Below are 14894 nucleotides of genomic sequence, written 5' to 3' on the forward strand. Positions count from 1 at the left end.
ACCAAAATAAACTCAGAAAAGAGGAGAAAGGAATTCTAATGTTAAATTGATGGTCAATTTTTATTCCTCTTACACTACACAACCCTCTTGATGAGGGATTTAACATTTATACTAGTTCCCAGAATATTGCTGGAAGCAAACAAGGAAATTCACAATGCAAGAAAAATCCACAAGTCTGAAAACCCTTACTGTTTTCAGTTTGGCCAATAATATGTTCGGACATCATTCACGCCATACATTCCATATTACTTCCTATATTTCTCAAAATTTACTAAGTTGTAAATACTGTATCAAGTTAACCTCTTCATGTTCTTATCTGCAAATTGGAATGAGAATTATATATCACAATTCAATAAAATCAAACCAGTCAAACCCATCACATTAAGGCTCTCAACTTTTTAGATAAGATGAGATAACGAAATTTAACAATACTAGCTCATACCCAGAAATCAAGTCTGAGTTTATGTTCTAAATGTATAAGTTTAAATTACATCTGCCTAACTCACTTTTGTCCAAGGACACAATTCCACTCTGGATTCTATGGTCTTAAAAGCATATTAAAAATGCCTATCGCAAAATAACTATTGCACGTATATTATGATGAGGGACCATAGACACATTTGTCAAAAAAAATGAAATTTAGTATCATACAAGAGACCTCACCTAATATTTTCATTTCTTATGAAACCAGAAAGGCTTCTTTCTAGAACCATAAACAAGATTTGGGGGGGGGGGGGGAGGGGGAAGGAACTTTTTTTTTGAAGGAACAATTTGCTTTACAGATTTCTGGGAAACTAAAATTTTTAGACACATTTGAAATAACTTAGCCTAAGCAATGATTTCGTAATAGTAATATCTTGTTCTACATTGTCACAGTAACTGAAGAAGGAAATCAAAAAGGAACTTTTTTTTTTTTTTTTTTTTAAAAAAAAAAGAGGAATTACCTGTGCCAAGGGGTCTCTGTGGAAGCTTTATTTCAAAGATAATACTGTGTGTTATATCTCTCACTCCTTGCATGGTCCTGTCTCTGAAGCAGAGCACTTCAAGTGACTGCAGACTGCTGCCCCTGGTAGTTAAAAACAATAATAATAGACATACAATTGCTTTAAAAAAATAAAAAATAAAAAGCATTTATGTTGAATGCTCTGTCTGTATCACAAATCCTTACTCTTTCACAGATTCTAAATAAGGCATTTTTCATTAGTCCTGGAACATTTGTTTTTACCAGGTATAAACCAACTTAATTGCTTGCAAGCTGGAAACATCCCATCTGTCACGAAGCAACTCTAATAAAATGACACTGTCAGACTGCCTTCTATCATTTCTGCAACATTACTGGACAGAAGGTGTATGTAGTGGAACAAAAAGCAAGAAAGGCTTGGAATAGACATCACATAACATGACATACACTAGTACTTCCCCACAGTCCAAAAAAAGATCCTTGCAATTCTTGATATATTTCTTCTTTGCAATTCCATTTCATAAGCCAAGAAATAGAATTTTAGTGTCCAAAACAGTCAATCTCAGTAAGTGTAAAGCTATCTATAAACATGCATATCCTTCTGTGCTATAGTTCAATTGGCAGTTTGGAAAAAACACTGCACCTAGTCGAGCATTTATTTTTCCTTCTTTGTATTTTGTTATAAAAATGTAAAAGTTGAAACTACGAAATGGCAGTGTTACTACATTTGTTGCAGCAGCCTACCTTTTTTTTCTCCTCCCTTTCAACACCAGAAAAAAACCCATCTCCTCTTTACAAAGCCACTGCACAAGAAAAAATTCAAAGTATGCTACAAGAAAAATAAACAGGAGTATCTGACCTTCAAACTTCAGGCCTGCTATTACTGGGCATGAATTCATCCTCTAGATACAGAAAAAAGTTTAATACTTTAAAGCAACACTTTTATCAACTAGAGTCTAAAGAAGGCCAGCAGCAGAGTCTTAAAACATGTCTTGGCATACACCTGCATTCACGTGAGGAATGGTAATAATGCAAACTTGTGGCTGTAAGAAGTAAAAAACAGAATAAAAACAATCAAAATGACTGAAAATTAAACCCCTAACAATGTTGAGAGTAGCATTACAATTCTTTGGAGATTTTTTTTTTTAAACACATTTTTGAATATTTCTGTCACTGAATCTAATGACTGTGTGGGTGATAAAGTGCCAAGGGGAAAAAAAAAATATCTAATGTGGGTGGTGCCAGTCAATACGTAATCTCCATGAGAAATAACAAAATAGATACCATTTGTGAGCTGCCAGGATCAGGAAATTTCTCAAAGGCCATCCTGGATAGTGGGTTAAATTACATGGATCATAAACTCCAACTGTCACCTGTAAGTAAAGTAACTGGTATTCAGTTCATAGAAAAGTTTATCTGGCATAGCATATGGTATCTCTTAACTATAACTCAGAATTCAAAAAAAAGTTCCAAGGAAATAAGGATGGCAAAACATTCAGAAAGGCCTGCCTAAGTTCATTGCTGAATAACATGATCCAAAACAACATTCCATGTACATAAGCACAAGTTAACCAAGCCAGTCAACTGATACCGTGATGATATCTGCTTCACAGAGAGTCACAATATTTTCCCAAATGACAGTGCTCAGTGGACAGTGCTTGCTTCCTCAAAGGACTGGCATGATTTCTACATCTAACAGATGAATTACTCTATCCTCTTCAGGATGCACAACTCACTTGTCTTATAAAACTCTGTAGTGCTTATTTTGAATATTGTTCACAAAAGATCTCATGATCTGCAGGGTTTCCCCACTCCTCACAAGGTTCTCAGAAAAAAATGTAGCAAAACACATGCCAACATTTCTTAGAGAAATTTTGTGGGAAACATGCGAACTTTTATGACTGGAAATGCCATGTGGTTGAAAACCCCCACACAGCATTCCAGAATATATTTACTGTTACTGTAACCAATGGAAAGATATGGTTTAACATCTTCATAAAATATCAGTTTTAGTAGGCAAAACGTAAAAGAAATGCTTTGCATTGCCATAATGTTGTATATAAAGGAAGTGATTTAAAAACAGTATGTTACCATGTTAACTCTTTCATAAAATAGCTTAACTCCTATCTGAATAATGAGGGAATGAAAAAGAGCATAAAGAACTCTGTTTTCAAGCTGCCCATTAATTTGATGCAACTAGCCTTTTGTGTAAGCAAAAGCAGTAGAGATGCTTAAATCTTGAGGGGAAAAAATGAACTCTATCTGTTGGTATTTGGCTATTTATCCTCTCTATTCACTGGCCAACTACTGCACCTAGCTCAGTATTATACATACTCTTCAAATCATTTGTGAAATAAGCATTTTTCAGTTACAAAATGCAAAATTCTACTTACCTTTTCCCCTTGGTCTTGGAAAAAAACATCCCACTTTTTCAGCAGAGATATCACCACAGAATTGTCATGATACTTAATTAAAAAGTAAGGCAATGCTGTGACTCCTTCTGCCTGGCAAAGTTCATCGTATGCTTTCTGAAGTGCTTGGATCTAAAAAATCAAAAGGACAACTGTAACCAACAGTTGCAGTGATGTTATGCAGAGCCACAGCAGGTGTATTAACAACCAGAACAGACGGCTAGCTCACTCCTGCCATTTCTCAAATAATCTTATCCCTGAAAATAGCATATACGGAGATTTTAAAATCCATTAGGGTTACGGTAACTGAAATCAGCAAGTCAGTTGTGAAAACAGCAATTGCCTATGCAAGTTTGAAACAGAAGCATTGTTACTGTTGCAGCAGATCAAAGTAACAAGAACACTAAAAGAAAAAAAATCCTTGTTCTGATAGTCATAGTAGCTTGATAAGCAAACCTGCTGCAAGAACACCTTCATGGAAATAAGTGATGATTTTAGAGTAAATTAATTCTAAAACCAATTCTACATGTGCTAAGATAAGTATATTAAGTTTTAAAGCCCCAAAAAAGTTTAGCAGTAAAAAGTTCTTAATATTCAGCATTTGATATACCTGATTTGATGGGAATCTGTCACCCAGACACACTGGTTTCTGAACAATATGTATTCCATCTGGGAAGCAAAGTGCAGGGTAGCAAAACCAGTAATAGAAATGGTATTTTTTTAAATCCTAGAAAAAGAATTTATAAAATTAGTTAGCATGTAAATCAGAATGTACACTGCTGTTTGAGTACTATTTATACTGCTGATAACTTAAAGTTGATTATCCTAGCCATAGTTTCCTACTGCACAAAGTGTGGTGATTTAAAAGAACTACAAAAAAACCACAGACTTGCCCTTTTCTGCAAGAACTTAAATATTAAGGTTTTTGAATATTAAGATTTAAACAGACAATATGCATATGAAATTTCAGTTTGAAAATTTTAACATATAATAATGTTTTAGACAGTGCAATCTGCTGGACTTGAAATAGTTGCTCTTTTACTAATTTCTGTAATGAGATAATCTAACTTATTAGTAGAAGAGAACATGAGATGTCATTAGATATTCTAGAATATAGTCCATCAACTTTTATATTTGTACAAAAGAACAGCTTATTAGTTTTTTTTTTTTTTTTAATGTCCGAAAAATATTCTGATAATGTTACTATGTTAGAAATCCTAAAATATTTTTCCTGGAAAGCCAGCTACTTCATTATTTCCAAATAAGTGCTGCAAGTGTAAGATATACTCTTTACTCACTGCAAATGTCAGCAGCAGGAACCTGTTCAAGAGCATAGGATTTTCAAGAGCAGCTCCAGATTTTATTGATTCCCATATCTGTCATTGATTGTCAGCACAGAGAGGAACAAAAACACAAAAAAGAAAAACAAAATACAAAGGTAACATGAGAAGGGTTGCAGGAATCTTTAGTTCTTTTAATTCTAAATTAAAAATACTAAAAATAATATTCCCAGTAATCCCCTGTGGTCATTTTCTATCTAATATCATGCTGAAAGTATTCTTAAGGGAGCACACAGGATTGTGTTCTCTAACGGAACAACTATGAATGCTGGTGAACAAGATTAGTATTAAGGCATATGGCATTAGACAAAACATCAGTAAGTCCTTCAGCTAACTGGCTAATTACGGACAGCTGCTCCAACACTTGGAGCAGAGACCATAAAGTACCCAACTGATTACTTCCAAACCCTCTCTCTCTGCTAGTTGATTTTTCATCTTACCTCATTTGCTTCTTTATCTAGAAGTGACTTCTTATCACAGGACTTGAAAGTCTCAAAAGTGTTGGTATTATATAATGTTCCAAAAGCGGGACAGCAACGCGCTGGTATTGAAGCATTCCTGAATTGGAAAAAAAAAAAAAAAAAAACACCCCACAAACCTTGGAGAACCACACACATTCTTTGAACACTAACAGTGGTAACCAGCTCTCCTGCGATTTAGCTTTCCAAGTAAGGTTATCTTAAAATGGTAACATGACAAGGCACAATAACAATTGCTAATGACAGCTTTACTGAAAATATTTTTACAATAAGGAATACTTCATTGAATATCGATTGATGTAAGCACCATGTGTAAAAATATATATAAATTGTCATAAAAAAAATCACTGAACACATGCATTGTCTCTAGCAAAGTGGCATTTAACCACAAATTGAAGGAAGGTTTAAAAATTCTAAACAAATTTTAATTCTTCATGACAAATATGATTTTCACTAAGAACAAACTAGTAAGACTGTATTTTAGTAGTTAATTTTTTACTCCTAATTTTGACTATGAATCTCCAGTAAATAAAGACCTTTGGAATAATTAACAGAATTCAATGACTGCAAATATCTTCCCTTACTCAATGAATGGCCTATAAAATGAGAAAATATTATTTTACATAAACAAATATCAACCAGAACCAATGTTTGAGACTTCCCACCATAATATTTTCAACTTGGCCTTCTAGATGAATACACTACTTCATATACTGAATGTTAACTGTGGCTCAGAGCAGGCTCTCTGCTGTTACAGAAGCCACAAACATGGGCTCTTGTATTTGGAAGCATGTGTCTAAATAACAGAACATGTTAAAGTACTACTATTATTCATGGAAAGTGTGTTCACAGATGAATTAAGACAAACCGCACTAGCTACTTACATATCAAACGCACTGAACTCCAACGTCAAGCGAGCTGGCAAACCCAAAGGATCACCTTGACAAAAAAAAAGCATCAACTCATATCATTCACACAGCAAAGCAAAACTTGGGGTTTTTTTTGTTTGTTTGTTTTGGTTTGTTTTAATAAAAGATGACAAGTTATCCAGACATATCAGAATTCACAATTCATTCACTAGTGTTTTCTAATCCCAGGATTGTTTTAACAAAGTATTTTAAGTAAGGTATACAAGTTCTTAAATGAAAAACAATAGAAAAATCTAAGCAACTAATTAAGATGTTCACTTTCTACCTACCATTGTAGTAGTATCCCTTGATAATCTTTGGAGTTTCATCCAATCGGTACTCATTGAGTTTCTTCTGGGTTAGTTCATGCCAGAATCCTGCATCTAAGGCACTACTGAAGGGAGCAAACTGCAGCTTAGAGATTCCAGAATCCAGAGAATGATGTGCCTCATTACTGGCAGCTGCCATGATTTTATTAATGGATTACTGTTAAATAAAGGAAATTCCATAAAAGCAGGTACAGCTGAAGCTCAATTGACCATTTTTGAATATTTTTCTTGCATAATAATTGCCTCAACAAAGTCTAAGTCATTACACTTGCTCTCAAGTACACCAGCATAAAAAATTGAACTAAATAGAAGAAGATATCAGGCTATAATCAATAGAAACAAATAACACACGAGGCCTTTTAATAACACCTGCCTTCACCTTGACTGACATAATTAATCTATTGCAGGATTACTCATGAAAGGGCCTTTAATTTTTACCATTACATCCAAATAATTTTTAAATCAAACTAACAATCCCTAAAAGGCATTAAAAAGTTGTTTTGTGTCCCGTCCCCGCCCCCCACACACACAGACTACAGAACCAAGACCTCTCTACATTCAGTTAAGGAAAAAAGTTTCATAAGCACTATATTAAGCACCTTTCCAGAAGAGCAGCTTACTGGCTCACAGAACACCAAGCCCCTCCGCTGCCCGTTATGGAGCCTAATTCGGGGTTAAGGAAAGTCTTCCCTATTTCTATAGGCTCTCCAGACACGAGCTCCTGCAGGGTCCCTGAAGCTTAGGTCCGGGGCGGGAGGAGGGGTAAAACACACACACACCTGACTGCAGATGCAGCCTCAAGACTGCTAAGCTGAGGTAAATGGCGTTCCTAAAACAACACCAGAAAAAAATAAAGAAAAAAATACAAAGAAAGAAGAAACACCTCAGGTGCGCGCACCGCTGCGCGCCTCAAAAGCGGCGGCTCCTCCTGCGCCGGGCCTAGGAGTCCCCCGACACCCCGCCCTCAATGGGGGAGCGGGGCAGGAGCCGATACGGAGAGCCCGAGGATAACGAACGAGTGAGCGGCCGGGCCCGAGGGTTAAGCGAGCGGGCGAGCGAGCGGCGGGGCGCGGCGGGGCTTCCCTCAGGGCTGCCAACTGCCGCAGCGCGACCGTCGCCCGCGCGCGCAGCCGCTCACCCGCTCCACAACCGCCGCCACTACTTCCGGCATTGCCGCACAAGCCAGCCCCATACGTGACGTCAACCCGCCAGGGCGCGGGCGCGGGCGCAGCGGCAACGCTGCGGTCACGTGGTGCCGCTGGGAGCATTGGAGGTGCCCGCGGCTGGTTCGGGCCGGTTCGCTCCGGTCAGCGCTGCCGCGCGCTACGTGTTAGGGCGGGAAGCTTGAGGCTTCAGGCAGGCGCCATTTTCTGTGCCCGCTATCTGCACTGGCTGCAACGAGCATGTGAATAGCCTAAAGTCCTGCAGCTCATGGCACCAATGAAAAGTGAAGTGACATGGTTTAAAAACTGTTCTTTCTCTCACTGTGTGAATCTGCACAAGGTGCACAGGGCTGAACAATAGCAAATGGTCCTGATGTGCTAATAAAGTATCCATGGACTTTCTTAACCATATTTTGTAAGCTGAAACACTGAAGATGATCATGTAAAATGCAAGGTATGGGAAATCTTTCATTTTTTACATCAACAAAGATCATTGAGCTGATTATGGTGGCTGATACTTAGCACTTACAGTTGTGACCAATGCTTTATCCCTAATGTAAGATAAGCATCACCCCCAAAATCTTTACGTTCCCCTTCCATGACAGCTGCCAGAGGAGTTGGAGGGAGACATGGGTGGAAGGGTAGGCCACAACCCAGAGAAAACTTTCCTGTCCTGTTGGGTGCAGAGTAGGGCCCAGCCACTAAAGCCTGAAAGGTGGCAGGTTATGGCACTGGTGCTGATGCTGCCCAACATCTTTGTGCACCAGCTGGTGCATGGAGCCCGTCTCAGGCTCATAGAGGACCCAAACTGGAGGCAGTTGAAACGGTGAGGGGCACCCGCGAGTCCTGGAGGACAGCACTCATGGGAGCCTCGTGCAGGTCAAAACTGGCAACCACCGAGCCCTGCACCTTGGAGAGACTGACACCGTGCGTTACCTACCCATTGCGATGTGCCGGGGATGTGCTTGTCGGGCAGCAGCTCTCCTGAAGAGACCCATCTGAACGTGAGTGAGCAGCATCCTCCCGCTGTGTGAGGATAAGGGCGCACTGCCACGGCATTAGCAAGAGCGTGGCCAGGTCTGAGAGGGAGGGCAACCATCCCCTGCCCTCTGCAGTCCTGAGACCACATCCAGAGTGTGTTCAGTTCTGTGCCGTGGCACAAGCGAGAAATAAAAATGGGAAGGAGTCCAAAAGAGGGTCCTGTTGGGGGCTGGAGTGTATGATACGAGAAGCTGGGAGGGCTGGGGTTGCATAGCCTGGAGGAAAGATGGTTAAAGGGGATTTAATCACAGGCAAACCTAACCTAAAGTGGGGGTGTAGGGAAGACAAATTCTGAGAGTTGCAGAACATCAGAATTGCTGGGCAGATATTGCGACACGGAAAATTCCAGGTGAGTACAGGGTAAAAGTTTTCAAAATGAGTTTGGTTAAATGCTATGACTGGCTGCCTGAGAGGCTCCACTGTCTCTCAGACAGATATGTAAGGGAGAGTTTTTGGATGATGAAATTAAGCCAGAAGATATGCTTCAGCAGCAAATCCAATGTACTCCAACACTGTTTCCTTTATTGAGTGCAGTTTTTCCTAAAAATAATATAGAAAGTGAAACTTGTAGTAGGTTGCACCCATTTGCTAGTCACACCCCTGTTTTCATAAATGTTTATGATCTACAATATATGATATCAAGTCCCAAATCATCTCACCAACCACTAGATGTCACCACTGACATAGAAAAAAAATAGATCATATTTTTTCTGCCTCTTAAAATTGAGACTGGTTGTTTTCACCACACCTTAAATAAAGTAACGTACTCCACTGAATCTGTTTTCTTTTGAACTGTGAGATCTTTGACCTCATTTATTAATCATGGAAGATCTTTTACAGGAAACCACACCTGGAATATTCTCTCGAGGCTTGAGACGTGGCCTACAGTGTAGCCAACTTCTCTGTTCCTGGTCTTAATTTACCTCTCTCTGTTCCACTGACATCTAGAGCTATTTGGAATGCCTACATTAGTAAAACATATTAGTAAAGCTTGTTATGTATCTTGCTAATTGGAAGTTTAAAATAAGCGGTATCCCGTTTTCCCATCTTATTATTACCTATATGTATCACGTTAGCGGAGCTTAATCCCCTTCCTTTGTAATTGCTACAGTTACACTCAGACTATGGATAAAAGAAGACAGAAGAAGTTCAAGCAGGTTTTTTGACTTAGGTTTAGCTGTTGTGTGTTAAAATAGTCTTCAGTCATACCATAGGTAGTCTTTATAACAATATTAATCACTTTAAAACCACTCTCCATTTTTTTTGATTGCTGTTTCATATATTAATACTTTTAAAGTCCAAAAAGGCAACTGTCATAATCAAAAGAATAGAACGCTTGATAACTCTAAGTATTCCTTAGACAAGCATGTTTACACAGTGGTAACCATGGCTGAATTAGTATGCTGCTTTTTTATATCCTTAGTACCAGGGTCTACCTAAACTACTATCCATTTTGGCCATAATTACTCTGGTGTATTGCAACAGAAAGAGCAGAACAGCTGTGAGTATGAGCCTGTCTGTTGACTATGAACCTGTCTGAGAGAGGCAGAGTATACGTTTGCATGCATTGTAGTGGAAAAGTTCCAAGAGAGGGTGTATTCTGTTGCTTATGTAGATGCTGCTCCTGCTGTGTGAAAGCTGACTTAATTCCTGATGAATTTAGCTGCTTCCATATTCTATTTTGCAATATTTTTTCTATATTAGAATTCCCTAATTGTGGTTATTTCTACATAGTACTTCAGACCATAATCAAGTGATCCCTGAATTTAAATACACTCAAATAGACTGAATTTAACTTTATTCCTGTACCATTTATTTTCCAAACATCAAAGTATCCATTTATGGAAATGCAAAGATATTAGGGCTTTATTTAATACTGAATTCTTAAAATACAGCAAGTAACATTCAGATGTTTAGTTCAGAGATGGAAGACTCAGAGAAGGTAATAGTACTTTGTATATTATATCTAAAATTTACTTAGCGCATTATATCCAGAATTTATAAGCATCTTGCAAACCTTTTCCTAGGTGTCATATCATATCATAATTGCTACAAAACACGCACATGTGGGACAGAGAGACTCTAAGTTGCTCAAGATGAGAAAGAACACAGATTTTTTTTTTCTTTCAAAAAATAAATTATACAGATCATCTTTTCAAATTATCCCACCAGTTAAAAGGGTTTCAATTCTGTCGGATATTTGCTGATGACCTGGGCAGTTTCAGAAACAAGTATACATTACTTTATTCTGGAAGTGATAAATTCATCAACATGACAGAATGGCACGGGGAGAAAATAATTTTTACACTGAACCTTGAAGATGTCTTACTAACCTTCTCCCAAATGTACAGAAAAGTTTACATAAACTTACCATTATAAACATATGTGACTTTGGCTGTAGAAGTTTTCTAGTCCTGATAATTCTTTTTAAAACTAACACCATAAAGGCAGTGACATAGCAGTGTTGCCCCAAAAGTGAGCAACTCCACAATGTCTGCTCAAAACCTTTCTTTCACTTAGTTTTATCACAGAAGAACAGGAATGATTTGCTATTGTGCCACAACCTGGTGTCAAGACACTCAACTACAATTGGGTCAGATTTTCCTTCCCCCTCCTCAGGCTATATATGCTTTTAATTTTGATGTACTAATAAGTTGTAAGCTTGCTGATGAGTTAGCCCATTTGACATATATCATGAGGTACTCTCTTGCTAAAATGCTGTTTTTTTCCCTTTAGTTGGAAATAAACCTATAGCTAACTGCACTTATAGAGTAGTGATTGATTCATATTGCATGGCAGAGCATGTCTACTTTTGAGTATTACGCTTTACCCTTAGAAATAGTTAAACTAATGGCTGAGCAAATGAATTCTCAAAATTGGTAGCCTCACTCTTTGCTTGAAACCTCTCGGTCAAGGTTGCCTTCCTGCTTTTCCAAGTGAAGCTCTCTGCAAATGCATGTTATTTCATTTGTAGAAAACACTCTGAACAACCTGATGTAATGTCGGTTAACCCTCATTTGAGCAGTATATTGTACCGGATGACTTCGTAAGGTCCCTTCCAATCTAAATTAACTTATGAGCTTATGTGACTCCTGAAATATTTAATGGTGTTTACATCATGAATTATAAAATGCAAATAAATATGAAGTGTAGAAAAGGTAAACACAATTCATAGATTTTATTTATTGTTTTGCAAACTTTATTTGCTGCTGTTGAATTTGCCTCATTACTGTAAGAAGAGTTTGCCTATTACAAGAAGGAATCAGTTTGTGACTGCATGCTTAATTATTTACCTACTTGTAGGAAGAAAATATAAATGTTATCCATAACCTAGTACATATGGCAAGTTTAGTAACAGCAGCATAACCTTCCTGAATAGACAGTGAATGTATGTTGAGTTTGGGAAGTCTTAATATAATACCCAGGACCCTTTATTTTTATTTTTATTTTTTTTTTGAAGTTAACAGATACTGGTGTAAATAAAAGCAGCATGATATCAAAGAGGTATAGTATAATACAGTATGACTTGACAATTCACAGAAGTGCATGATTTGGAGAAAGGAATAAATAAATAAATAGTCTCCAAAAGTTTCAGTTTAGTCTGTGGAATATACCTTCTTTTGCAAGAGATCTGTCTATACAAGAAATGTATTCCCATGTTTACAAGAGTAAATCAAAAAAGAAAAATATAATTATTTGGCCAATCACAGAAACCATATTCTATATCTTCCTTTTCCACAGTTGAATATCTTATAATCACTGAAGATTAAGGAAAAAATTCTTGACAGTAAGCGTGACAGAGCACTGGACCAGGCTGCCAAGAGAGGTTGTGGAGTCTCCTTCTCTGGACGCAGCCCTGTGCCACGTGCTCTAGGTGACCCTGCGTGTGCAGGGGGTTCGGACTAGATGATCTCTAAAAGTCTCTTCCAACCTTAAGGATTCTATGATCTCTATTTGTATTTTCAGTTTTTGTTGTACATGCTGAAAGAGGAAATCTCAAACTGTAAAGTACAAACAATAGTGCAGCAGTTCTGAGACTGGTCCCAAGTTTTAAGTATTCCTGGATGAAAATAGTTCCTCTTCAAACATGCTAAATCTATTACATGCATTTTTCCTACTTTTACCGACACTTGTTCATAAATTAGGCTTTTCCAAAGCCACCTACTTTGTCCATGGAGTTTGTTTTTCAAAATGGAATGTTTTGTTTGGTTGAACTTAGGAACTGTTTTTTTCTCAGAAAAAACAGTCCAAAGCTACACTATCAGTGAATGTGAAGGATCTTTTTGAATGTCTTCTTGAAATTCTCATTACAAAGAGGATAGAGGAATGGATTTAAAGTGGAGTTCAGATAGCCAAGCCATATCGTCAACATGTGTAAGTTGGGGAATTCTTTACAACTATGGAAGGCTATAACTGTATATAATATAAAATAGGGAATCCAGCACAAAATAAAGGCTGCCATTATGACCCCTAACTGCCTAGCTGCTTTCGTCTCCCTACTCACATATAGTCTTTGAATATGGCTTTTAGAATGGCTATGCAGTCTTTGCCACGTTTTCTTCAGGTAAGTAAGTCCGGTGACATCCTTGTCCTGAGTCTTTCCCTGAGGGCCGCATGCTCCTTCAGGGTTAGGATCAGAGTCATTTCTACAGGGAGCCGGTTCTGCAGAAGTCTGGTCAATTGATGCATTGCTAAAGTCACTTTCCTCTTCATTCTGATCCTCCTTTACAACACAGACATGATTTTTTCCTGATTTATCCAGGCCTGGCTTAGATTCGGCAGTGGTGAGAGGGAAACAGTTCCATTTGAAAACTTTGCTGTTGCTCCTGCTATCAAAAGTCTTTGCAGACTTGTCGATATTGCCTAAATGAAGTATTGCCTCCATTTTTTTAGGCTGAGTGGAGTTGTGTTGGTCTTTGGGAGGGATATTTTCATCCAAGATTTGCTTTTGGGGGTGCATCTTTTGCTCATCTTTTGTCTTGCTTCTGTTTGCTAAGAAAGACTGTAATGATCCAGTGATGAGCTGTCGGTGCTGACAATGTTCTCGGACAGTCCTGAATATTTTCCAGTAGAGCCATAGCATGATGATAGAGGGCATGCAGAAATTGATAATGGCTGTCAACAATTTAAACCACATGACTTTAGAGAAATTAGTTTCACATTTGGGTATATTCTGGATGCTTTCCTTTTCACACTTGGTTGAGTTCTGTGTTCCTTCCTCATTCTTACCAGACGCAGGCCAGCCTAGAATTGGGATGACCCACATGGAAGACAGAAACCAAGCCCCCAGAATCATTAAGGACGCTCTCATTTTTGTTCTATACTTAAGGTATTTTAGTGGTTGCTGAACTGAACGATAGCGGTCTATGCACAATATGAAGAGACTGAAGATGGATGCAGTACTAGCCACATAATCCATTGACAACCAGAAGAAACAGGCTGGTGTGCCCAGAATCCATGTGCCATTTACAAGATAAACAATGTTCAGTGGCATAACAGCTGCACCAACTATAAGATCTGCAGTAGAAAGGCTGACAATGTATATATTGCCTACTGTTTGCAGCTTCTTTTCAGTTTTGACAGCACATAGTACTAATATGTTCATGACAACAGTGACCAGTGAAATGCTACCTAGGAACAAACTTAGAGGAGCTGAGTGAGGGTTGATCGAGTTCTTAGTTGTGTTTCCTGACATCTTCTGCACAAGGGCACAGAACACAAATCAGAGAAAATGGCCAGGCCTTGGAAATTTGCTCTTCATTAACAATCCTGGATGGAATCTTGTTGGATGTCTTTGTGATTTTTATTTCAGGAACTATGAAAAAGAAAAGAAATATATTCAATCATTGTAGTATTAAAATAAAACTAATAAAACTAATGTATGTTTCATCTTAGAATTTCCCATTTTAGGACCTTCTTCAGTTAAAAAACAAAACAAAGCAAAAAAACCCGCAATGTTTTGCAAATTAATAATTTAAAATGTGAAATGTTATAGCTGTGATATGGAAAATACTAAAGAAATTTCCGTGAACCAATCAAAAATGGTTTATGGAATTATCTCATGGAGATTCTTCTGTTCTTGGAATCTGGAAAAGAAATTTCAATCCTTTTTGTCTGAACTTCCTATATCTCATTAAATACATAAATGATCAATAATCATTATATAACCCATGTCCTGGCATACCAGTTCAAAGTTGGTTAATAAAACAAACGTGTTTTGTAATAAATATTTTTGAACAATCCAGTGATGATTTGCAAAATA

At 37.8% G+C, this 14894-nt stretch overlaps 2 protein-coding genes across 2 annotated transcripts in view; both read right to left on the reverse strand.

Moving 5' to 3' along the window:
- The window catches only part of ATG7 (autophagy related 7), a 72897-nt gene extending 65290 nt beyond the window's left edge, over positions 1-7607 (reverse strand). Inside the window, exons 1-9 of the mRNA XM_088522873.1 lie at positions 7567-7607; positions 6390-6585; positions 6076-6130; positions 5153-5270; positions 4671-4748; positions 3983-4099; positions 3355-3504; positions 2246-2334; positions 945-1066 (exon numbers count right to left, since the gene is read on the reverse strand). Coding sequence (XP_088378999.1) covers positions 945-1066; positions 2246-2334; positions 3355-3504; positions 3983-4099; positions 4671-4748; positions 5153-5270; positions 6076-6130; positions 6390-6567 — 907 coding nt within the window. The 5' untranslated portion in view covers positions 6568-6585; positions 7567-7607. The remainder of the gene's footprint in view (positions 1-944; positions 1067-2245; positions 2335-3354; positions 3505-3982; positions 4100-4670; positions 4749-5152; positions 5271-6075; positions 6131-6389; positions 6586-7566) is intronic.
- A 5182-nt stretch (positions 7608-12789) lies between these two features.
- Positions 12790-14328, reverse strand: HRH1 (histamine receptor H1). Its single transcript, XM_010217315.2, has one exon. It carries the CDS (start codon positions 14325-14327, stop codon positions 12894-12896), a length of 1434 nt encoding a protein of 477 aa, XP_010215617.2. The 5' UTR covers position 14328; the 3' UTR covers positions 12790-12893.
- Between the last annotated feature and the right edge of the window lie 566 nt (positions 14329-14894).

This window comes from Tinamus guttatus, unplaced genomic scaffold (assembly GCF_059628265.1).
Source record: "Tinamus guttatus ecotype Peru unplaced genomic scaffold, ASM5962826v1 Tinamus_guttatus_pri_ptg000169l, whole genome shotgun sequence".
In the NCBI taxonomy this organism is placed as follows: domain Eukaryota; kingdom Metazoa; phylum Chordata; class Aves; order Tinamiformes; family Tinamidae; genus Tinamus; species Tinamus guttatus.